At 36.2% G+C, this 26,685-nt stretch overlaps 2 protein-coding genes across 5 annotated transcripts; both read left to right on the top strand.

Moving 5' to 3' along the window:
• Window positions 1-4,723: 4,723 nt before the first annotated feature.
• Window positions 4,724-5,662, top strand: LOC141691252 (uncharacterized). Its single transcript, XM_074495990.1, has one exon. It carries the CDS (start codon window positions 4,724-4,726, stop codon window positions 5,660-5,662), a length of 939 nt encoding a protein of 312 aa, XP_074352091.1.
• Window positions 5,663-14,342: 8,680 nt separating this feature from the next.
• LOC141689268 (uncharacterized) lies at window positions 14,343-21,636 on the top strand. 4 transcript variants are annotated; one of them, XM_074493516.1, is made up of 6 exons: window positions 14,343-14,746; window positions 15,708-15,867; window positions 19,003-19,646; window positions 19,721-19,838; window positions 21,020-21,134; window positions 21,243-21,631. In XM_074493516.1, exons 3-6 carry the CDS (start codon window positions 19,569-19,571, stop codon window positions 21,286-21,288), a joined length of 357 nt encoding a protein of 118 aa, XP_074349617.1. In that variant the 5' UTR covers window positions 14,343-14,746; window positions 15,708-15,867; window positions 19,003-19,568; the 3' UTR covers window positions 21,289-21,631. The 4 variants fall into 4 exon arrangements, 2 of the variants coding, with proteins under 2 accessions (XP_074349617.1, XP_074349618.1); XR_012562309.1 differs by lacking the exons at window positions 14,343-14,746; window positions 15,708-15,867 and adding an exon at window positions 17,467-18,367 and having other exon boundaries at window positions 19,003-19,838; window positions 21,243-21,636; XR_012562310.1 differs by lacking the exons at window positions 14,343-14,746; window positions 15,708-15,867 and adding an exon at window positions 17,467-18,217 and having other exon boundaries at window positions 19,003-19,838; window positions 21,243-21,636.
• The last annotated feature ends 5,049 nt before the right edge of the window (window positions 21,637-26,685 follow it).

Consider the following 26,685-nt stretch of genomic DNA (forward strand, 5'->3'; position numbering starts at 1 on the left):
CGCTTTAGACCGGACCATATACCTAAAAGCAATGAGATTGGTTAGTCTAAATCCCTACAAATTTTAAAATTCTTATAACCTACAATGGCTTGGAATACCTTATATTCAATTCTATTTAATATATATACCACTAGTCTGGAGAGGGATCACCCTGGAAAACAACTAATCCACAAGCCCAAAATCCAAAACCAAATACCAAGGGAAAAATCCACAAAACCAAAGGACTAAACCTAGAACTACGGGTTCAGACTAAACCCAACCAGTCCAGGCCCAATGACAAAACCTTAAATGCAGAAACATCTCAGAGACAAAATCAAACACCAAATCATAGACCAAACACCTACACATACATTCATACTAAACCAAGAACACGTAGATACACACAAATTCAACATAAACACACAAAATCAAGAGAGCAAATGCATGGGAGCAACTACTACAAATGAAAAGAAAGAAAACAAATGAAGATGATGAAGACTTACAAGTAAGAAGATCGTAATGAGTGTAATGGAAGCACAATCCTTGGCCTTCAACTCCTCCAAAGCACCACAAGCAAACACAATAAGCGAAATAGAAAAAAGAAAAAGTTTAGAGAGTTGAAATCTGGGAGAGCAGTAAAAAGAAGATAAATAAGGGGTGGGCTTTTTATAGGAGAAGTGGAATCCACACAGTCCTGCCATGTGGTGCAATCCATAGCGTCCATCCAAGGCTCCAATATATTGACAGTTATATACATATACACGGTAATAAATACCAATCATAATTACAGCACGTCTTTTCAACTGTAAAAATTCAAATTATTGGGGGGCACCCCAAAAACATTTTAACTTCCAATCTGGACTCTCCTACTTCAAAACAACCCGGACTAGGGGGCAAGAAAAGCTCAAGTTCTTCCAAAAGTAAAACTACCTTAGTCCGAATTTGTCTACTTCAACACAACCTGGACTGGGGGGTAAGGAAATCACAAGTTCTTCCAAAAGTCAAACTATCTTAGTCCGTCTTTGTCTACTTCAACAAAACCCAGACTTGGGGGCAAGCAAAGCTTAAATTTTCCTAACAACAATCTATCACAGCCCGTCTTGGTCTACCTCAAATCAAACCGGACTAGGTGGCAAGCAAATCTCAAATTCTCCTTAAGGCAACCTACACCATGTTCTACTAGTCCGTCTTGGTCTACCATGACACAACCCGAACTTGAGAGGCAATCAAAGCTCAAATTTGTAATACAAGCAACCAACTACAAATACTATCAACCTTACTCCCCCATCCAGAAAATCTGCATAAGGGAGTGGGGGACACATGATAGTACATATGGCTCCTAGAAGGATGGGGTCCGGAGTCCTGCCTTCATCCAGTCTCGCATACCACTAGTCTAGACTAGTGATTCCCAACGGCCCAATCCTTGAAAGCCCCAGCACGTGAGGCACATGCCCAAACGCGTGATAGAGACATCTGTCATTGATCAATCATGAGAATAATCAGGTTACATGTCAGGAGATCCTTAGAACATTCCTCAGCCATTCCCATCCTGGCACGTGTAAGGCATCCTCCGTAACCAGGTGTCCTCCGCTCCTAGAACCAACGACTATGATTCAAAGGTACCAACCCCTAAATCCTATCCTTGCTATAAATAGCCCAAAGAGGAAAAGTTTTGGGGTTAATCACTCTCATACACAATCATATACAGACACAGCCACTTTGCATTCTTATTTATCTCCATATTCCCAAAACGAGTTCTTACTCTCACATCGAAGGCACCGTAGGACCAAAACCCCCATTCTGGTATTATTTTACAGAAACCCCACAGCAGCTACACCACAATAGCAGCGAATAATCCAGGCACGATATCAAAGGAGTAACCCCACACCCAGGAGTTATCAGTATTCCCTGGCCCAGTATTAGGCACACTATACATCAGTGATTTTCTGTTAGAATGTTTTGGGGAATGGGAGTTTCATGTTGCAATGGTGTATGATATATTTGCAGAACTGGCCAAGAATTAGAAAATGAAAAGAATGGAAAAGAATTCAATAATAAAAACATTCATTTGTATTGGACCTTTTGTTATGTGTGTATGTATGGGGGAGGGGGGGAGGGGGAGAGAGAGAGAGAGAGAGAGAGAGAGAGAGAGAGAGAGAGAGGGAGAGAGAGAGAGAGAGAGGGGGAGAGAGAGTACATCTCAGTTGTGTTGCACATTATTTTTTATCTGAGAGTCTAGTTGTTGATCGGGATGATTGTATTGTAACACTTTAATACTACATCATTGTCCCCGTCGGCTCATCGTAGGTTCATCACCGACGGCGGCAAAGCACGGTGGTGCCCTGTTTTGGGCCCAACCGAACTCTACCACTAATCGGTTTTTAACTTCATATATACATATGCAATCATAAAATCATCACCAATAATCATGAGAAATCAAAATCCCCTTTAATTACATCCAAAACCGAACTAAACCCAAACTTGGGGTTTCTGAAAACTTAAAGATAGCTACATCTATCCATATATATGCATAAAGGAAGCAAAACCCTTCAATATCATGGGTTTAAAATCGAAAATAGGTGAGAGATGAGAGAGAGATCGAAGAGAGTGAGTATACCAAGAGAGAGAGAGAGAGAGAGAGGTTCGAGAGTAAGAGAGAAAACGGGTGAAGGAGGAGGAAGAGGGAGGAGGAGGGGAGTATATATATAACATTTTAAGGGTAGTTTGGTAATTATCAAAATCCTCCTTTCCCTTTTTCTATTTTAATTTACAAAATCAATTAAAATAATGCAATTTATCTCCAAACCGTTTACAAATAACTAAAATTTTATTTTTATAAAATAAAACATAAAACTAGCTCTTCACCCATATTTTTAAATAGATTTTTGAGCGAATAGATTATTTATTATGGATTTTACAAATAAATCCCAAATAGTAGAAATAAACTCTATAAAATGATTTTAAAATATCAGAACATCTAAATAAATCTAACTATCATTTTTAAAAAATCCCTTGGACTATTTTAGAGATAATAAAGCAAATCTGTCACCTTGTTCATATCTCAGTTATTTAATAAAAATATATAAGGACCATTAAATTATTATTTAAATCAAATAAATCCTTTTTAAAATATTGAAAACCTCACGAATTCACAATTTATACACGTACTCACAAATATCACATATTCACATAACACTAGACATCACAATTCGTTTTGATACACTTGTCATATAATTCTCTATTAATCCATCTTTTGAATAATGGGTCCCGTTCTACTTGACGGTCCGACAATCATAGCTTAAGCCCTTAGCTGACTCATCAAACTGGAATGAGACTTTGCCCGTTTCTTATTACTAATTCACATAAATTATACTTAAACCACAAAAAACATTTATACTTTTATTTTATTCACATAAATCCACGTAACAGCAAAAGAACTATACTTTATTCAAATACATACATCGCGAAAATCTAAGTCACTACAGTTCTGGATAGTTTTTGCTATTTTCAAAAACAACCTTAGATTAATATTGTTAGTTAGAAATCTTGGTCAGTTATTGTTTGTACATTTGAAACAATGGCAAGAGCATGAAAGAATACCGTTGGAAGACCCTCTGCAAGCACCCAGGTCCAAGATCCGGACTAGAGATGTTCAAAAAATCTGAAGCCCGAAATCCAATCCGGAAAAAAACCCGAAAAGTCCGATCCGGAAAAACCCGGCCAGGTTTGGCCTGGCCCGCGAACCTTAAATGGGCCTCCTTTTTTCTCCAAAATGCGGCCCGGCCCGAAGCCCGAAAAGCCCGGATAAAAGCTCGTTTCGGCTCGGATAAAAGCCTGGGTTTTTTGAAAATGCTGATTAAAAAATCAATTTTTTTATATAAAATTTAAAAATATACAATACTTTTTATGATTTTTAAAATATTATATTATAATATTAGAATCAATTAAGGTATATATGATTATTTATATATTATATTAAAAAATAATTTTTTATTTCAGTGTCTAAACTACTCTATCTGATATATCAAGATATTTTTTTCTCCTGTATTTAAACTACTCATAATTCGAGTTATAAAATATTAATTTTTTTTAATATATAAATAAAAAGCCCGGATAAATCCCGGTTCGACCCGATCCGGCCCGACCCGCGGGCCTAAAATGGGCCTTATATTTCTTAGGAAGTCCGGCCCGAACCGATTTTTAGAAAAGCCCGACCCGATCCGTTTAAAAAAAATGGGCTTTTGAAACTCCGAATAAAGCCCGACCCAATGGGCTTTTTGTGCATCTCTAATCCGGACCACTCCCAAGCACAGGACCCGAAAGTCGACCGAGACACCCTCTATGAGCAACCATTGCCACACACCCCCGTTCTGGAGAGAGTGGTAAACCCTCGGGATGCCAGAAACCTTATTGAGCTAAACCAATACAAGTATATACCAATGGCGGAGGAGCACATGGCCAATCTAACCAGCAATGAGCTAGCAGAAGTAATCGGGCTATATAGGCAAGATCAAGCCCGGGTTCTGGAGGAAGCTGAAAAAGAGGAGGAACCGGAAGAGTCTGGGGGCTCCCAGCAATCACGTAGATCTCTTTTGACCGAATTGTAGCCAAAGGAAAGAAGAACCAAAAGGATCAGAGCAGTAAGAAAGAAATTGAAGCAGCCAAACAGAAGAGGTTGGAAGAGATGAGAGAACAGATCTGAAAGGAAGAAGAAGCAAAGCTTGAACTAAAAATTCAAAAAAGAATGCAACTAGAAGAAGAAAAGCTACTGGCAAAGTCTAGGTACAAGAGGACCCGGAGGGACCCCGCCCCCGAGGTCATCTCTGATGATGATGAGAAAAAGCAAAAGGACCTCAAAGATATGATCTATGAGATGCAAAGAATGATGGACAAAGACTCTGGGATGGAAGTTGGGGAAACTCTGACACCATTCTTGGAGGCCATTCCCCGTCAGAAAGACCTGAAACACTATAATTTTGATTTATTTGACGGATTGGGAAACCTTGAAGAACACTTGAATTATTTTGAGCAAATTGCACAGATATACTACTATAACGATTTGACAAAGTCCAGGTTCTTCGCATCAACTATTAAGGGAGGGGCCCAGAGATGGTTTAGCCGGATCCCCTCCCGAAGCATCCATAGCCGGAAGGAGTTCCGTGGAGCCTTTTTCAGGAGGTTCCGAGCAAACAAGACACATGAACTGCACATGTGTCATCTGGAAAATATTCGGCAATATGATAACGAATCTCTTTCAGCCTATATGAGGCATTTCCAGGAAGCAATCAACAAGATCTCAAACTTGGACGAGCGGGAGACTCTGAGCATCTTCAGGAGGAACTTAGACCCGGAGCACAATGAAAGGTACATTATAGAACTCATCAATAAGGAGCCCCGGAGTCTGGCGATAGCTTATTCTATGGCCACTAGATTCATCAAAGAAATTGATATGCTCCAAGCTATGAGGATGACTTGGAATGGGGGATCTGGGCGCAAGAACTTTGATGACCGACCAAAAGAGGGTTACCATCAAGAAAAAAATTCAAGCAAAGCCAGCAGAATCAGGAGAGACATATTACTCCTATATTCGAAAGACTTGGTCCTAGGACAAAGTCTAAGAGTGACTCGGGACCAGCTAACCAGTCCCGGGAGCCAGAGTAGGAGCCGAATTGGACTCCACTAAAGAGGACCCGGGAGGAAATCTCAAAGGAAATAAAAGATAAGCCATTCTATTACCCTCTGAAGCCAATACAGACTCTTCCGGAGAGCAGACCTTACAACAGGCAGTGCGAATATCATGAAACACATGGCCAAAAGACTGAGAACTGCCTATCCCTCAGATACTTCATCGAGGAGCAGGTTAAGATAGGGAAACTCAACAAGTACTTAGCCCGGGACAACAACCAAATAGGAGAAGGACCCGAGTAAGGAAATAATATGGTGAACGTAGTCTTGGGAGGCCCACACTCACCTCCCTGCAACCCCGACTCTGGGGATGAGGTCCTCTCCATTCAGTCTTTTTCGGAGATGATAATCTCTTTCAGCAGCAAAGACTGTGAAGGAGTCAATCCTAACCACAATGAAGCATTAGTTATGACTTTGGATATTTTTGACAATGAAGTAAAGAGAATGCTAATAAACAACGGCTCTTCGGTCAATATTCTCTTCAAGCATACTGTGGATCGAATGCAGCTAGGGAGTTTTCGCTTAAATGACTGCAGGGAAGACCCACTCTGTGGGTTCGGGAAAAATTAGTCTCGATCGAAGGGACCCTTTACTTACCTGTCATGTCTGGAACTGCTCCTAAACACGTCACTCGCGTCATCAAATTCTATGTCATCAATACTCCTTCATCTTATAATGGCATAATTGGGCGCCCGAATCTAACCAGGATGCAAGCAATAACTCCAATCTCCCATCTCAAAATCAAATTCCCAACCCCGGCAAGAGTCGGCGAAGTCAAAGGAGACTATGAAGTAGCTGAGAGATGCTATAGTCAAGCTTTGGTAATGGCGGAGACCCACCAGGATAATAAGAGAAAGGCAACAGTTCTTCGTAAACAATAAAGTATTAAAAAGCACCTCCCTTACTCAAGGGAAGAAACCGGAATAGAAGTGCAAGTCATTGAATCCAAACCGGATCCAAAAGCAACCAAATAAAGTTTAGAAGAACTGAAAACCAACCAAGACATGATAATTATTGAAGCAAGCCCGGTCCTAGACCAGGGCAATCCTACAATACAAGCAATTAAAAAAGGAGAATCAGCACAGGCTCATGATTACTTAAAGAGGAATGTTGAAGCCCAGATCTATCAAATGGTCTCGACCCAGGACCAAGCAAAAATTGAAGCCGCAGTCCTACCAAGAGGGTGAAAATTGGGTCTGGACTTGCAGTAGACTTTAGAGAAGAACTGGTATCCTTACTCCGGGAGTACAGAGATGTGTTTTCCTGGAGTCCAAGAGACATGCCCGGGTTACACGAGCCCATAGCAATGCACAGCTTGGACGTCTACCCGAACAGAAAGCCGGTCTAGCAAAAAAGGAGGAACTTTACCCTGGAGAGGCAAAAAGCAAAGTTGCTTAAAGCAGGGATTATCTGAGAAATCAAATACCCAGAGTGGTTGGAGAATGTTGTAATAGTGAAAAAGTCAACCGGCAAATAGAGAATGTATGTAGACTACACCGACTTGAATGATGTATGCCTGAAGGACACTTATCCATTGCCAAATATTGATCAGCTGATAGATGCCACATCTGGGCACATCATTCTAAGTTTCATGGACGCCTTCTCCGGGTACAACCAGATTAGAATGAACCAAAAGGACGTATCAAAGACAACGTAACTCACAGAGTGATCTACGCATACGTGATGTTGCCATTTGGACTGACAAATGCAGGATCCACCTACCAAAAAGTAATGAAGAAGATATTCAAGTCCCATATCGGAAGAAACTTGGAGTCATACGCAGGCGATATGATTGCAAAGTCAACAACCATCCCAGGACATATCAAAGATCTGAAAGAATGCTTTGATAACCTATGAAAGCATGAACTCAAGTTGAATCTGTAGAAATGTACCTTCGGAGTTGGAGCAGGCAAGTTTTTGGGGTTCATGATTAGTAATCGCGGGATTGAATCCAATCCGGAGAAAATAAAAGCAATCCAAGAGATGAAGGCTCCACGGACCCGGAATGATGTTCAGAAGCTAGCCGGCTCACTAGCAGCACTCAGAAGGTTTGTCTTTAAGCTAGTAGATAGAGCCCTTTGTAATCACGATAGATAACTTGTGCATTAAACCGTTATATTGTCAAATTCTATAGACTTATAGGGTCTCGACACAATTGGTGTCTATTCAGCTTCTATCTCTTTTGTGGATGTCTAGTAGTATGGTATTCGTATAACGAAAGTTGGCGTTTATCAGTTTCGTGTTATCTGATTAGTGTCATCACCATTACATGTTAAGGTTAAGAACGAAAAGGTTATTGAATGAAGTATTTAATGAACTTAGAATCCCATGTTTGTGTCATATAGTATTCAACTCTCTTAATCTCTTAGTTTATGTTCTTAGTATAATCTCTTAGTTAATCTTAGTATAAACAACCTCAAATTGTTATTCGTCTTAACATTGGATAATAACCATACTAGTGTTGCATAAATACATTGATTGAAATTAACCTAAACCTATCCCTGTGGAAACGGGCTAGAATTTATTCTATATTACTTGTGATCGCGTATACTTGCGTGAATATTAGTGTGTGTTCTAGCCCTAACACTTTGAACATAGGTGAACCAACCTTTCTCAGCATAACTGGGACATCTTCATTTTCTGTTACTTTTCCTTTATCACCTACATATTTCTTGTCACTATTCAAAGCATCATAATAAAGACCAATAGCTATGTTAGCACATGGCTTGTTCTTCTCATGGTACTGACCAACCAACTCAGATGCATTTCTGAATGATTTCAGTTTTACCTCATTCTTTTCAATCTTCTCTCTTAACACAGCTTCAATCTCATTGGCACACTTCAGCTTATTTTTTAAGTATTCATTGTCTTGCTTGACTGGCGCAAGCTCCACAAGCAGTAGATTCATCTTTTACTTCTCACTCTCAAGCTTCTCATTTGCTTTTGTTAGCCTACTGACTTCTTCAGTAGCTGCCACTAAGCTAGTGTGTATATGAAACATCTTCATACTCATCTTTTCCACAGTCTCCTTATATTGACAAGTATTTAAATCAATAGTGGTTAGAGTTGATACCTCTTCATCCTCATCATCAACATCAGTATCATCCCAACTCTTTCCTTCTGCAATATAAGCTTTTCCAGACTGCTTCTTTAAGAGAGCTTCATACTTTGCTTCCATTTCCAAGTAAGCTTTATCTTTCTTCACCTTTTTAGGCTTTCTGCATTCAGTAGAAAAGTGACCCAACTCATCACAATTGGAGCCACCTTTGTTAGCTGGATTATACTGAGCTTTAGGTTTCCAATTGTTGCTGTTAGAAGATTGTCCCTTGCTTTTGAAAAACCTTGGCTTCTTGACTCTTATGTTGAAAAATTTTCTATCCAAGTAAGCCATAGATTGATCCATTTCATCTAGTTCATCAAGGGTGTAATATTCATCTTCCTCCAGCTCCAACATAACTTGCTTCTGAGGTCCTTTGTTCTTTTGTTCCATAGCTTGAACAACTGGAACTTGATCATCTTGCTCATCTTCACTTTCTTCTCTGTCATTCACAATCAAAGCACTTGAACCATCAACAACATGACCATGGTGTGCTTTCAATGATTTTCTTTGTAGCAATTCAAGTTCATAAGTTTTCAAGATTCCATATTGAATTTCCAAAGTCATTCTGCTTAAATCTCTTCCTTCTCTAATAGCTGATATTTTCTGTTCAAGATGGTCAGGATGGGCTAGCTGGAACTTTAGGTTAACCTCCTCAACTTTATAGTATTTATCATGTAGCTGCAAGTCATTTATCAATTTATTGAACCTTTTAAAAAATTCAGTGATTCCTTCTTTTGGTTTAGCCATAAACCCCTCATACTGAAAAACCAGAATCCTCCTTTGGTTTGACCTAACCTCCTCTGTTCCTTCACATAAGATCACTATTTTCTCCCATATATGTTTAGCTGTGTCACAGTTGATAATGTTATTGTATATTATATTGTCAAGTGACACTATCAAGATCAGTTGCAAGCCACTATCCGGAGAGACTTTTTCTTTTTCAGGTTCAGTGTATTATGAAGGATCTTTAGGAGCATAATGTGTTGGAATGACCATGTCTCCATATGTAGACTCGTCAACTCTTACCATGGGGGTGAATGTATAATGGATTGGCCATCCCGATGAACAACATCATTTTCTTTTTCCATACTGTGTAGTTAGATCTATCAAAGGTAGGAATTTTGATACTGCTAAGCTTCCGTGTATTCATTATTCCAAGATCTTTAATCTGTTTGCTTTCAGATTTTGCACTGATACCACTTGTTAGGTAATGAACACAACACAGAGGGGCAGTGAATGTGTTTTGTATTATGCACATGAACACACTATCTTTCAAAACTCGCTTAATTTTTTATTAAAATCATGTCTTGCTACAAATTTCTGGGTTCTTTGTTGATAAAGAACTCAGCTTCTCTCTTGAGAGTTACAAGATTTTTTAGATATATATTTTGTTACTCTAAAATAAAGCATCCAGTGTTTATTTTATAGAACTGTAAACACTGATTTTACACAACATGCAATAACATGTACTAAACCCTACTTTAAATTAAGTAAAACTTTTTGTTTTTAGTTAAGTGTATCTTTGCAAATCGTGCATGTCTGTGACTTTACTTTGTCAGTTAATCTTGTCCTTTGATCTTGTACTCTTCAAGTTGCTTTTTATAGGCTTTTTAAATCAGTGATTGATTTGTTTGTTGATTGATAATCTTGGATATTTAACTGATCTGCATTCTGTACTTGAGTTTTACATCGAGATCTCCAGTTTGTTATATAGAGAACTCGACATCTCGATAAGTATAATGGCTTATCGAGATCTCTTATTACTCTATAGTTATTTTGACTTATCAAAGTCTCTGAGTTCTCTAAAAGAGAATTAGTCTTGTCGAGGTCTCCAATCTTTATGTCTTCATTTTGACTTATCGATATCTCTGAGTTCTCTTAGTGAAGAAATGACTTGTCGATAGCTCAGAGATTTCTAGTGATAATTTTGACTTATCGATATTCAAAGATCTCTAGTGGACACAGTATTGAACGGTGCTTTAAGGTGAATGGATACCCTCCTGGATTTAAGAGCAATAAGGATATAAAAGTTGCTGCAGTTTCTTGTGGCAATACAGAAGACACTCAATCTCCAAGTCAACCTATCTATGTTGCTCAATATAATCAGTTTATGGCCCTCCTGAATACTCAACATATCTCATCCCCACCATCTCAGACAAAGGAGGCGACTGATCATGCAATGCTGGCTGGTAAATTTTGTCTCATGACTGATCACAATAACTGTTATAAATGGTTAATTGATAGTGGTGCAATTGACCACATTTTTTCTGATTTGAATTCTTTTTTACACTATACAAAGGTTCTTTCAAATGAATTCATTACTATCCCTGATGGTAAGAGGGTTGCAGTGTTGCATATTAGTACAGTTCAGCTCAACAAAGATATGATTTTAAAAGATGTACTTCATGTTCCAGATTTTCAGTTTAATCTGCTATCAGTACAAAATTGTGTAGTTCATTTTACTGCTGACAAATACATCTTACAGGACCCTTTTCAGAAAGTCACAGATGCTTCTTGGTGATTTGTGCAAAGGACTTTATACCATACATAAGACTAAAGATATCAAGGAATTTTCTTAAAAAATATGCTGCTCTGCTGTCTCTGCTGATACATAGCATATCAGACTGGGTCATATACCTTTCAACAGATTGAGATTGTCTTTACCTCAAAATTGCATTCAACATCTTTCTAAAGACATTGTTTGTAAAATATGTCCAATGGCTAAGCAGACTAGGCCTAGTTTTCCTCATAGTTCCATTAAGACTTCTTATGTTTTTGAGCTATTACATATTGATGTTTGGGGGCCATGTCAAGTACAATTTACTTCTAGATGTAATCAATTCTTAACCATTGCTGATGACTTTAGTCGATTTACTTGGGTACATTTGCTCAAACATAAATCTGAATGTGTTTAAATTCTTACTAATTTTTTTTAATACATTGACACTCAATTTAGTGCTAAAGTGGTTGCTATCAGATCAGATAATGCCAGAGAGCTCACTTTGGGTCCTATGGCTTCTCTTTTTCAACAGAAAGGTATTCATCACCAAACCACCTGCAGTTACACCCCACAACAAAATGGTGTTATGGAGAGAAAACACAGGTTCCTTCTTGAAACTGCCAGATCATTGTTTTTTCAGTCTAAAGTACCATCTAAATATTGGGGTGAATGCATATTGTGTGCCACTTACTTAATAAATAGAGTACCTCTACAGAGTATTGGTAATATCACTCCATATTTCAAACTTTATAAAGAGTTGCCTGATTTGCAACATCTAAAGATTTTCAGATGTCTATGCTTTGTGTCAACTCTGAATGTTAACAAACACAAATTTGATCCTAGAGCTCATTCTTGTGTGTTTTAGGCTATTCTTTTTTTAAGAAAGGATACAAAGTATTAAATCTTTCTACTTCTCAAATCTCAATTTCTAGAGATGTTGTGTTTTATGAACACATTTTACCTTTCCATATTCCTGATCTTCAGAATATTATTTCTCCTGGGATTTATTTTCCATCCACCATAAACACAGCCTTTGAATTTGATATTCATGATTCTGATTCACACACTTCTCCTGTCAGTGATACTACTTTCTCCCAGGACACTCTATTTATAATTTTATTGCTGATTATGCTTCTTCGAGATCTCCTAGTTCTGTATATAATCTAGTTGATTTTAATACTTCTGTCTCTTTTGATCACCCTGTTAATGATCAGCATGGTTCAAATCTTATTCCGCAATTAAGAAGATCAACAAGATTACATAAGCCTCCATCTTATTTGACTTCATATCAATGCCATACTAACACTACACTTCCTTCTTCCAGCAAACTTACTTCACATTGGTGCAATCTTGTTCAACACATTTCTAAGCTTCCACCCTGTAATATTGTTGAACCTGTTTCTTACTTACAAGCATGTGCTGGCCCTTTGTAAATTGTTGCAATGCAAGCTGAGATTGATGCATTATATGCTAATTATACGTGGGATATGGTTCCTCTACCAACAGGTAAGAAACCTATAGGTAGAAAATGGGTGTATAAGGTTAAACTAAAAGCAGATGGTACCCTTGATAGGTGTAAAGCACGTTTAGTTGCTAAAGGATTTAATCAGAAGTTTGGAGTGGATTATAAAGAAACTTTCTCACCTGTAGTTAAAATGGGAATTGTCAGAACCCTTCCTACTGTTGCTGCTAGTAAGCTTAGGCCTTTGTTCCAGTTAGATGTGATCAACGCCTTCCTCCATGGTGAATTAATTGAAGAAGTATACATGAAAGTTCCTGATGGCATTCCTAATCCAGACAATCTTGTTTGTTTTCTAAGAAAGTCGATTTATGGTTTAAAACAAGCATCTAGGGTTTAGAATTCTAAGCTAGTCAAAGAATTGTTGAGCTAAGGTTTCAGTCAATCTAAAAATGATTACAGCTTATTCATTAAAAAAACTGCTAAAAAAATATGCATTGCTGCTATGTATGTTGATGATGTCATCCTCACTAGTACAAATTGGAAGGTATGGATTCTTAGAATCTCATTTAAACCATATGTTCAGTATCAAGGATCTGGGTAAACTACATTATTTTTTGGGTTTTGAAGTCGACTATCTTGATTCTGGTATTCTGTTAAGCCAAAGAAAATTTGTCAATGAACTACTTTCTGCTAATTTCTTTGATGTTTCTAAGCCAGCCTCTACACCTTTACCTCTTTCCCTTAAGCTATATCGAATTGATGGGGTAGTACTTCTAAATCCGTAGGACTACAGGTCCATTGTTGGTAAGCTTAATTACCTTACCAATACTAGGCCTGACCTCTCTTACACAGTTCAGACATTAAGTCAATTCATGAATGAGCCTAGGACATCACACTGGTCTGCATTGCATCATACTATGAGGTATATTGCCGTTACTGCCACACAGGGTATTTACTGAATGCTTCTTCTGAGATCAAGTTACAGGCTTTCTCTGATGCTGACTGGGCTTCTTGCCCTGATTCCAAGAGGTCTGTCACTGGTTATCTTTTGTTGTTTGGTAAATCTCCAATAACCTGGAAATCGAAGAAGCATCCCACTGTGTCTAGGTCTTCTTCTGAGGCCGAGTATAGAGCTATGGGCTCCTCAGCCTCGGAAATCACTTGGATAATTCGCTTGTTAGCTGATTTTGGCATTACGGATTTGAAGCCAGTTACATTGCACTGTGATAATCAGTCTGCTTTGTATATCGCCAAAAATCCTGTTTTTCATGAACGAACCAAGCATATTGAGCTTGATTGCCACTTTACTATAGATAAAGTCCTAGAGGGGTTGATCCAGTTGACATATCTGCCTACTCGTTCACAGTTGGCTAATATTTTAACCAAAGTCAGTCCATCTCCTCAGTTTAATCAGCTGTTGTCCAAGTTAGGAATGTGTCATGCTCCCATCCCTAACTTGAGGGAGGCTAATGAACTTGATGCTAAAACAGCCAAGTCAGCAAACACAGTTGTCATGAGCTGTCATGTGCCAAGTCAGGTCAATTTGTTAGATCTGAGAGTTAGTTAGATATATGCGTGACTATTATGCCAATCTCTCTCTTGGAACTTTCTTTTACTATTTTTCAGATCACTCTGCAATATCTCTACATTCCTTATGTAACAATGGTTCTATGAACAATCTTATTTTCATATATCAATATATGCATTTCTTCTAGATTGTAAACACTTACATATCTGTGCTAAACACTATACATTTAAGACTAGAAGCTGTGGATTATCAATGTCTGAAATTGGTGGTCATGCTACTGCGTTGGCATCAGCATGCCATGCAGATGAAAGATTCGATCCATTGCTTTACAGTTTTGAGGTCTGCGTGATGTTCCCAAACGTTTGTCAAGTACATGATTATATGGCCAAAATAGTAGATTGCTTTAATGTTTGGAAAATAGGCAGATGCAGACCAAAAACGTTGGGCCACTTTTGAGGATCGAATTGCTGGGGTCCCTGAGCAAGTTCTAAGGTAATTGGTTTACTGCAAAATAAGTTAACTTTTCTTTTTCCATCAAAAATATTAAAGCAAAGTCTGATGTAAACAAACTTTAATATTCCTCTGCTTATAATTTGAAAATGTGAGTTAAAAATGTGGAAGACGTGTTTTCAATATGATCGTATTTTTTGTATTACGACATGTAAATTATACACGGGTTAAAAATTTCTAAACACTTATTCCCAGCTAATTAGAGTTAAAAGGTTAGTTTTCAAGTTTGAATGATGATCTAATTAATAGTATGAACAATAGAACCACACTAGATATACCTCGGGTATCTCGTTCATAGAGCAGGATACCGGGAGTATAAGGATTAACGTGTTTAGGGTCATGTTTGTTTCATTTCATTAAGTAGGGATATGATTACAATCTTTTATATTTGCAGTCTCATGTTTATTTTGTAAAAAATTAGTGAAGGGTTATCTAAGTATTATAATTTTTTAAATTATTACATCTCATGTTTGTTTTGTTGGAGTAAAGGATAAGAATATAATTCCCTCTAATACTTGGTGGGAGGAGATATTGTTTTATCCACTAATACAAGTCATTTTTAAAAGAATTATAATCATTCTAATTCTTTGTAAAACAAACATAGGATTGAAAAATTTAAAGGATCATATTTCAATCTCAAGGACTATTTCTCAAAACAAGCATGAGATAAAATTTTAAAAGATTATAGTCCAATCATATACTTAATCCTTTCAAACAAACATAAGATATTATTATTTAATCGATAGGACTAATTTTGAGGGATTAGTTATTCTTAAATTATTATCCCGAGATTATAATTTCATGAAACAAATATGGCCTAGAAGAGTAGACAAACTGTTTCTACCTTACCTCTGCTCTAGAATACATACATGTTTTATTGCTTGATCTTTATTTGGTCCCAGAGCATCTCCAACCGTGGACTAAAAATCCAAATTTGGGACAGTTTTTTTCGTAGGTAACTCGCAGCCGCTATCCTTCGGGTGTGCACTTCACGTACCTTAAACCAGATGAACGAAGGTAAACCGCATTTAAGCGACATGCTCTGACTCAAGAGACATAATCATAAATTCTCTTCCCGTGAGATTCGAACATGTGACCAAGAGGTTAGTTTTTCATCTATTTAACCAACTGAGCCAACTCTTGCGGTTGCCCCAAACTACTTCAACCGTGAACTAAAAAGTGATCCAAATTTGGATGAATGAATAGTACTGGTCCAAATTTGGATAACTACTATTTATTGATCCAAATCTTTTTAGTATTATAATATTGATATTTTTTGTAGTTTATTGATTTTTTAATGTTATAATATATAAATTAATTGAGAATAAAATATATTAAAACAATGATAAGTTATAAAATAAAATTTCAAAATACATAAAATTCTGGAATACATGAAAATTAATAACCATACGATAATTAGTATATTATGTAATATTTTAAATTTATTTTTTATATACCCCGCTTTACCTTTTTCGAGTTTTTATGTAACATTTTCTCTTTATCTAATTGTTATGTTGTTATTATAATTCATAATCATATTAACTAATTCTTTTTTAAAGTACAAAAAATTAAAATATAAGAATATAATATTGGTGATTAAATTTGGATTCATATGATTGGAATAAAATTTGGATCCTGCCCAAATTTAGACCATTTGGTGATCCAAATTTGGATATATGGTTAAAGTTGGCCTTGGCATATAGCAACTTTACAAATTCAAATCGCAGATACTCACTTTTTATGCATTACATGCATCTGGTGTCTCCGACACCATGGAGATCTATAAATCTGTACACAGCGGCGGATCCAGAATTTGGGGATGGCGTGTCGCCGATTAATATTTTTTTTTAAGATATCAAATATTTATCCAATAATTAAGCAAAAAAATTATTTGTCCAATTAATATTTTATTCAAATTAAGATACTTATTAATTATGTTACTCCGATTCTTCTGTTTACATTATCGTACCCGTGTCAGACACTTGAACACTCGGATACGGACACAACACTTATTCCATGTCGAATCATTTGAATAAAATATGGACACTTTGACAAATTTATAAATCAAATATTAGTCACACTTAATATTCAAATTATATATTTAAGAAGAAAAAAAAAGCGAGAATGAGATAAAAGCAGAGAAGATACTAAATTTATAATATTCTTTAGAAAATCAAGTTTAATCGAAGTCCTATTGTTACTTTATTCTAAGATGTCTAACTTAACATACTTTTTTATTAATAAAATATGTTCCCCGTACCCGTGTCCAAATATCGGCCAGTGTCCCCGTGTCCCCAATAACTAGTCTTCTTAATTCCTACACTCGGATATGTGTTATTTCCGACACTCCATACCCGAGTCAGAGTAACATAGCTTATTAATTATATCACAAAATTTAGCTTTATCAAATTCCTTATTTTTGTACATAATCTCATTTACGTATTTTCCCTCTTATATTCATAAATGAAGTTTAAATATTTGCAGTTACAATAATTTAGAGCAAGTATATGTATTATTGATAAAGTTATTATAACCAAATTATTAAAATCTTATTAATTATAAAATTATCGAAAATAAACTAAAATTCATAGAACTCATAGTTTACTTATTGTTCTTTAAAAATATTAAAGCTTTTATTACTTCTAATTATCAAGTACAAATAAGTAGGAGTATAATCAAACTTTTAAGAATGGAAATAAAGAAGCTGACATGACAGCAAATTAAACATCAACGTGTATGCACTGACGGACTTAGGGAGGTCCAGTTTTATATTACAAATTTTTTTAATGTATAAATAATTTAAAATTTTAATATAAAAATTTAATTGAGAAGAAAAAATTATAATTTAAAATACGTCACATTGTTATCAAAAATTGAATTTACTAAAGTAATGATTAGAATTGTTTATAATTATCAAAAACATTTTAAAATCATTAAACTTGAAAAAAAAAAATTACAACAGATAATGATAAAAAGCTGAAAAAAACATGAACTAGGAATTGAACCCGGGTGTTAAGGAAATGAAACTGGTCATTCAACCAACTGTGTTGCAGGGACATTTGTTTAAAGATGTGTATTACAACATAAAATTGAGAAATCTAAAGGGTCGGGGCTCCCCGGACGCCCTTGTCTCCGTCTCTGCGTGTATGTATAACAGCAAAAAAACTTCTTATAAAATATAATGGTGTATCACGTGACACACCATCCCTTTCATGATAATTTTTCTTCAATCGTAATAATATGGCTGCTCAACCTGTGTATTCTATGGAGTGTATTGGCTTAAACGTCAAGTTAGTGTTGTGCCCACTGTTGTCACGTCGACGACTAGACGAGTCGACATGTGTGAAAAAGTCGAGCAACGACTTGTTAGTCTGGCGTCCATGGATTTTACCCGGATCCGACCCGGCACCCGCTCGAAACCGGCCCAAAACCAGAACCCGATTCGAAAAAAAGGTTTTTAGAGATGTTACTTACACTTTTTGTCTGAAACACACGTATAACACTTATGACGCGCCGACCAGTGGTGACTTCGTCTCCGTCTGCGTCTCTTCTTTTTTTCTCCGGCAAATTGAAGGAGTCTCCGAAGGATCGACTCCATCTCCGGTAAGTCTCTACTTTACTTTTCTCCCCTGTGTTCATCTCTTCTTCTCTTCTCTCTATTCATCTCTTCTCTCTCCTATGTTTGTATGTATATACTTGTATATATATACAAACATAACACAGTCGTTTTTAACTTCTTTTAAAGACTTGATTTTTTTTTTGATTTTAATGATCAATTTTCATTTTAATTATTTTCATTTTTTTCTTTTCACTTGTTTTCGTTTCTTTTTTTAAAATTATTTTGATTATGATTTTTTAATGATTTTTATCCTTTACCCTTCATAAATAATTTGATTATTTATTGTAAATCTTAAAGCAAATTCTCCTTTATTTTATAATTAAATAAACAAGTTTTCAATTTTAATTTTTAATTTCTCCCTTATTTTTTTACCACAAAAATCATTTCAAAAATCATCCTCTCCGTTTTACAAGAATTAATGTTTTATTGTGCTTCACTAAAATTACAATTATTCACTACAATAATTCATTAAAATTACAAGCTTCATTGTGCTTCTCTGCCTCTACTTCATTCACTGTGCTTCACACTGCTGCACAGAACACACATTGCTGCACCTATAGTTAAAAAATACACAATACACATTAGTTAACTATTTTTAATTTCAAAATATTTTCTGCAGGAACAAATGGATACCGAAACTGAAAGTACGCGGAGAGAATTGACTAAAGATCCTAAAAGAAAAGCTAGAAGATCAAATGATTTGGGATGGAAGTATGCATTTTATCCGATGCTAGAAGTTAACAAAGATGTTGTTAAATGTATTCTTTGCGGGAATTCAAATCATGGGGGAATTAATCAGTTTAAACAACACTTGATTGGTGGCTATCCGGATATTCGTAAATGTCCCAAAAAACCGAGTTTATTCAAAATAAGAAAGAGAGGAGTAAGAAGAATGTGCAAATTTTAGAAGAGGACGGTGATGATGATGAAGTCCAGGAAATTTCTTCAACCGTAGCCTCAAATGGGAAAATCAGCACAGGCTCAAAGTGGTGAAAATCATTGATGATCGTTGGAATATTCAAATGGGAAAATCATTACATGGGGCTTCTTTGTTTCTTAATCTTGGGAGATGCTTTGATCTTCTTGAAAAGGATCCTGACTTTGCCTCACGAATTAGAGAAGATTTCAATGATGTGCTTGAGAAGATGGTCAGGGATAGGGATACAAGGAATAAAATAAGTAATTATGCGGATGCCTACTAAAATACTCGGGAAGGCTTTGCAAGGGAGATGTCAATTGAGCATAGAAAGTCAAAAAGTCCTCGTAAGTTCATTTCAAAACTTTGTTTCATTAAAAAAAAGAATGCTTATTTTGTGTTATTTTTGTTTATATATTAGTTGATTGGTGGGACTCATATGGAGGTCGTGCAATTGAGCTTCAAGCATTTGCTAGGCGTATTGTTGGTTTGTGTGCATCATCTTCCGGCTGTGAACGCAATTGGAGTACATTTGAGTTGTAAGTGCCTCCTCTCTTTTAAAGTGTTTATTACTTTATTGCCAATTTACAACTTTTTCTACTATTGTTGGCATAATTACATTTAATTAATTTAGATACATACGAAGAAGAGTAATAGGTTGGAACATCAACATTTGAATGACTTGGTGTATGTCCAATACAACCGGAAGATTGATTTAAGATTCAGAAAGAGACGTGAGCTGGGAAAGAAATTTGATCCACTTGTATTTGAGGACTTGGAATGGGCTAATGAGTGGGTTGGCATTGATGATAGGTTTTGGGAAGCGGTGGATATAGCTTCGGGTGCATCCGAATCACTTGAGGGGCGTAATTTTTTTAGGAGAGTTAGAGGTGGTTTCACTCTAACCTATACTCGATAGAACACTAGTTCGACACAAGATCAGATTGATGAAGAAGATGAAGATGAAGACAATATTCATTTTGATGATGAGGAAGTGGAAGATGATTATGGTGTCCCACCCGAGGAGAATACTCAAGGAGGAGATGGATATGGGGATGGAGATGATTTCGAGATGGATGGATGATTATGATGCATGATTGTGTTTGTTTAATTGATTTGACTCTTTAGTTATGTTTTTATTTGATTAGAGATATTTGGCTTTGGGTATTTGAACTTATTATCTATTAGTTTTTATTTGAACTATAATTTTGAAGTTTGTTTACTTATATTATATATTATAATTACTTTAAATAGGATATTGTCGACTATTTACGACTTTTTACGACTAGTCGGGCAACTTGTCGACTAGTCAATTCCACGGTACTCGGGCTTGACTTGTCGACTTAACAACTTGTGCCAAAGATGCGAGTAATATGTCTTTGTCAGTTTGGATCTGAGCTATATGTACAACTATTATAAAACTAAAAATTGGTACTACTTTGGATTCAGCCTAGTGAATGCTCTACTTCTTACTTCTTTTCACTTGTGTTATAATCAAGATTTAACTACTACAGTATTAGTTTCATTTTATGATTAAAGTTTTGTTGTTGTCTGTCATTATAATTGTTATCATTATTGTTGCTGAAAATGGCATCTTAGGTTATTGAGATAAATTTTGTTATCTCTTTGGTTAATATAATAAAATACACTAATTAATAAGATAACAAATATTCACTGGATATAAGAACTATTTGTTAATAACTTAAATATATGCAAACAGATATTGCAGGCATGTTGGAGCCAGACATTAATGGCCCATATCAAATGGCCAGCTATCAGAGACTGACGTTCCTAATTGTTGTTAATGTGGTGGACCTCGCTGCTTTGAGCTTCAGGTATGGGGAGCTACCTTACTTTTATTTTTAAGTTGTTGATAAAGTGTGAGTGGATTTTACCTTAAACCATGTTCTTTTGTGTATGAATAAACTATATTTTTCTTACAGATTATGCGGCAGCTACTGTACTACTTGGGCGTGCAAAATGAAGTAGATTCTCTTGATTGGTCAACCATAGTCATCTATACATGTGAAGCCTCTTGTGATGGAAGCATGGCTTACAAAGAGGAATTTTCTTGGGTTCAACTTCCTCAACTACAACACTGAGATGATATATTTTTAAATTTTCTGCGTCCCTTTTTGCATCTGTTAAATTATTGCAGGGACTACCTCTCATCTAGCGAAACTTAATTTAGATTCTGTTGTGTGCATTTCTTGCCGTAATTCAGACTGCAATAGTGCATTACTTAATTTATGTTTTAACAGTATTGATTGAACATATATTTTATAGCAAAAGACATAACAACCGCAGTATAATTAAGTAACATTTTAAACAAAATTGGAAGTGTACGAGACGACTCAACACCTACATGATAGAGCATTAGGCTACAACAGAACTCAAAGCCACGATGTATTCAGATTGCTTGATATATTGAAGTTTGCTTTGTTTCAAAAACAAGAGATGATTTTTAATATATACTGTCATTTTTATCATTATATATTATATATTATAATAATTCTAATAATATGTTGTTTGTAGGATTCGATATTATATCACTTGTATAATAATTTTTAAAATTATAACACGTGCGATGCACAATCGTTTTTATCATTATATATTATAAATTGTAATTTTAATAATATTTTGCTTGTAGGATTCGATCTTATATCATTTGAATAATAATTTTTAAAATTATATATAACGGTTATCATCAGTTTGAACTGACGGCTCAAATTGAGTGACCAATGATCAACAACCAAAATTTTAAAGTTTCGTCTTTAATATAATAGTATATATATATATATCATAAAAAAATAATTAACATATAAAATATGAAAATTATTGACACGCCTACTGTTCTCTCCTTTCATGTGAGAGCCTTTTGATTTCTCTCCGATCAAACTTATGCACAAAGTTTGGTTTGTGTAAGTCTATATGTCTCGATAACAAGATTTGAGTGATAGAATGGCAGATTTGAATGTCGAGGAGGAGGAAAATGTAGCGTTCGTGTTTGAAGGTGATGTAGAGGAAGAAACCAGTAAGTATGAATTGTGTGTGGTAGAAAGATTCCTCACAGAGAGAAATATGAATGTTCGAGCCATGAAGTCAAAAATGGCTGATGTAGGGAAGCCGACTATGTGAATCAGCATTAAGGAACTTGAACCGAGGATTTTTCTGTTCCAATTTTATCATAAAGAAGACAAATTGTGGGTCTTAAATGGGGGGGCCTTGGTCGTTTGATAGAGCAATGTTGGTGTTAGCTGCAATTCCGCAAAGAGAAGAACCTGGGAGTGTACCATTATGGCAGCTCAACACATGGATTCAGTTGTATGATTTACCAACTGGTTTCATGTCAGAAAGTGTGGGAAACAGCTAGGGAACTTTTTCGGTGAATTCCTCGAATATGATTAGAGGAATAATACAAGCATGTGGCAAGAACTTATGAGGGTAAAAATCAAGCTTGATGTTAGGAATCCGTTAAAGCGGAGGAAGAAAATTATGAGGAAGAATGGAGTGGAGGTACTAGTCACATGTAAGTATGAACGATTGGGGGATTTTTGCTTTACATGTGGGCTAATAACACATTCTGAAAGATATTGTAGAAGATTTTTGGAGAAAGGTAATCAAGAGTTGAGTAAGGGCTGGGGCAGTTGGTTACAAGCTCCACCTCGTAGATCATCAGGTGCGACAAAGAGTAAATGGTTGTGTGAGGAAGGAGATTCAGGATGGGAGGAGAGAGCTGGCAGGGGCAACGTCGATCCAAAATCACAGGAAGGTAGTTACAACAAAAGGGGAAATCGGCTAATTCCTAGGAATAATTTTAGAATGCCAGTAAAACCAACTGGAACCATATCTTTTCCATCAAATCAGGAGCTTAATTGCCCAGTAAACCAGGGATTTGGTGGGATTTCAAATTTTGGAGATGGTCCAAAGGAAGATGAATTAATTGGGATGCAGTTATTGGATAGAAAAATAATGAGAGGAGGCCCAGGCGAGTACGAGGTTATGGAGACTACAGGTGGGCTAGTGATGGGCCCAGGTAACAATAAATTAGTCACAATTTCAGACATTGCTCTTTCTGAAACGGGTTGTGCTCTGTCTTTTAACAATGATTTGGCTAAGCTTGCGGAGCAAGCTAGCCAGCAGCCATGAATATCATAAGCTGGAACTGTCGAGGGTTGGGGAACCTTCGAGCAGTTCGTGTTCTAGGGACCTAATAAAGTCTCATAAACCTGATTTCCTATTCTTGTCCGAAACGCTTACTAATGGCGAGAAAATTAAGAAGTTATGTATGAAGTTGGGCTTTGTTGATTGTTGGTCAGTAGATTGCATAGGTAGAAGTGGTGGGTTAACTATATTTTGGACTAGAGTGTTCAGTGTAGGGTGGCTGTCTGGTCATCTAATCATATTGATGTCTACTTCATGAAAGATGGTAATTCGAGATGGAGAATGACGCGATTTTATGGTTATCTTGAAAGAACAAGAAGAAAAGAATCATGGGAGTTGATTAAACATCTTGCTAATAAATCCAGTTTTTCATGGGGTATTGTGGGGGATTTTAATGACATGTTAAATGAAGCAGATAAGAAGGGAATCCATAAACACCCTCAATGCTTGCTAGATGGTTTTCATAGAATGATTGAAGAATGTAATTTGGTGGAATTAGATTTGACCAGAGGGAATTACACTTGAGAGAAGAGTCGAGGTTCTAGTGAATGGACACGTGAGAGACTTGATCGAGCTTTTGCTTCAGCTTCATGGCGGTGTATGTTTCCATTGTGTCATCTTAGTGTTCAACATACAATATATTTGGAACATGAGCCAATTCAGCTTAATTTGTGTAGTGTTGAGAAGTCCAGGAAAAAATTTCGCTTTCGATTCAAAAATACATGGCTAAAAGAAGAAAGATTCATGCTGAAGTTGTTGGGCACTGGGAGAAGTTGTCACCAATTTACTTTCTCCCTAAGCTGGTTGAAATATCATCATTTATTGAAAAATGGGGAAAGAGTTTTTTCAATAAATTCAAAGAAAAAATACGGAATCAAAAAGAAGTAATCGGCCAGTTTGAAGATTGTGCAGATGAGACGAGGACAAGGAAATATTTCGAGGAGAGACATAAACTTGATGAGTTATTAGTCCACGAGGAAGCATATTGGCAACAAAGAGCAAAATTGTTTTGGCTGCCAGAGGGGGATGTGAACACGAAGTTTTTTCACGCTTATGCCACTACGAGGAAAAGGCAGAATCAGGTGTCTTAACTTAGAACTGATGATGGGGAGGTAGTGGAAAGTCATGAGGAGATGTGTCGAGTTGTTAAAGATTATTACAAAAGGTTGTTTGAATGTGATTCGAGAGAAGGGGATATGGATGTTGAATCTGGTAGTGAGGTCATTACAAAGGAGCAAAATAACAAGTTGGTGGCTGAGTTTACGTTTGAAGAATTCATATTTGCAATCAAGAAGATGCATCCTGATAAATCTTCAGGCCCAGATGGGTTAAACCCAGCTTTTTTTCAGCAATTCTGGCCTATATTTGGAAAGGAAGTCTATCGATGTTGTAAGGGCTAGTTGCATGATTTGGCTTTCCCTGCAGACCTTAATGACACAGGTATAATGCTAATCCCCAAGAAGGAAAATGCAGATAATATGAAAGATTTAAGGCCTATCGCCCTCTGTAAAATAATTGCAAAGGTTTTGGCAAATCGGATTAGAACAATGCTGCCAAGAATTATTTTGGAAAATCAATTCGCATTTGTACCAGGGAGAAGTATTACTGATAATGTGCTAGTAGCATTTGAGATACTCCATTACATGAGACGGAAGAAAAAAGGTACCGAAGGGGAGGTGACTTTAAAACTCGATGTAAGTAAAGCGTATGATCGAGTGGATTAGTTGTTTTTACGAAATCAAATGTTGAAAATGGGCTTCTCAGGACAGTGGGTTAAATGGATCATGTTGCGTGTTTCAACAGTTTTGTATTCAATAAACTTTAATGGGACACAGGTTGGTCTTATCACACCTAAGCATGGGTTAAGGCAGGGTGACCCTCTGTCACCATACTTATTTTTATTCTGTGTGGAGGGGCTATCATGTGTGATTAAAAAAATAGTTGATGAAAGGAAGATTAATGGTTGTCAAATTAGTAGGTATGCTCCCTCAGTCACTTATTTACTGTTTACGAATGACAGTTTTTTGTTTTGTAAAGCGACGAATGAAGAAATCAATGAGGTGAGGGTTGTTCTCCAAAAATATGAACTACTTTTAGGGCAGGCTATAAATTTTCAAAAGTCTGGGATTTATTTTAGTGCTAATGTTAGAGTGGGTAAGCAAACAATAATAAAGGGATTGTTGGGTGTTCACAATGATCTGGGGATCGAGAATTATCTGGGATTACCATCTCTCATTGGAAGATCAAAGAAAATGGTATTTAACTTTCTCAAAGATCGCATTTGGAATAAAATTCAAGGCTGGAGAGTGAAGTGTTTGTCGAGAGCAGGAAAATATGTTTTACTTCGTAATGTAGAACAATCCATCCCGTCATATGCAATGCCGTGCTTTTTATTATCTAAATCTCTGTGTCAAGAACTATAAAGGATGATGAATAGCTTCCTGTGGGGTTCGACCAACACGAACAGAAAAGGGATTCGTTGGTTGTCATGGTTGAACATGAATATGCCTAAGTGTAAATGGGGTCTTGGTTTTCGAGATATCTCAGAAGCTTATTTAGTACCTTCACATCGCAGGCCTGTCCAATATGCTGTTTAACCACTTAAGCATGCCTATCATTTCGGATCATGAATTAATAGTGTAAAGGGGGTCCAAATCTTTTTATGACTGTCACTGATTAATACCATATATCAAGTTAAAGGTTATCACATGATAATCAGTCTAGTAGTTAATTATGTACATAGTCAGTTGATCATAATTAAGCACAAGAGAAAAAAATAAAAACTTTCGGTAAAGAAATTTCGAGAAATTTGGTAAGGTTGAATCAATTCATTTCACACTACAAAGTCCAAACTAGGTACAATTTCAAATATATTTAAACATAGAAATTTAGTAAGGTTGAGCTTATATTGCTATATTTCACAGCCAAAACAACATGATACAAACTAATGTTCATTGTGCAATCCATTTTTCTCACTTTTTAATAGAGCTAAATTTGTAATAATTGATTTTCGGCTGTGCCCCTACCTTAACAATCTCTGGTTTTACAGATGACGACAACAATATCAATTGAAGATATAATGGTGTTTAATATAATGTTTCTAGCCTTACTATCTAATATAATCTCTGGTTTGATATTTTCATTGTTGTTAGGTCGTCTGCTTGTTTCTCAATAGGTTGGCCTATGCATGATGATTGTGATTTTTTCAAGTCAACAAGTGCA

Source organism: Apium graveolens, chromosome 10 (genome assembly GCF_009905375.1).
Source record: "Apium graveolens cultivar Ventura chromosome 10, ASM990537v1, whole genome shotgun sequence".
NCBI lineage: Eukaryota > Viridiplantae > Streptophyta > Magnoliopsida > Apiales > Apiaceae > Apium > Apium graveolens.

Excerpts from the sequence above, each read along its gene's own strand:
- LOC141691252 (XM_074495990.1), top strand. The coding sequence starts at position 4,724 with ATGCAACTAGAAGAAGAAAAGCTACTGGCAAAGTCTAGGTACAAGAGG.
- LOC141689268 (XM_074493516.1), top strand. The coding sequence starts at position 19,569 with ATGCGGATGCCTACTAAAATACTCGGGAAGGCTTTGCAAGGGAGATGT. Across the intron at positions 19,839-21,019 it reads AATTGGAGTACATTTGAGTT|ATATTGCAGGCATGTTGGAG; the intron begins GTAAGTGCCTCC and ends ATATGCAAACAG. Across the intron at positions 21,135-21,242 it reads CTCGCTGCTTTGAGCTTCAG|ATTATGCGGCAGCTACTGTA; the intron begins GTATGGGGAGCT and ends TTTTTCTTACAG.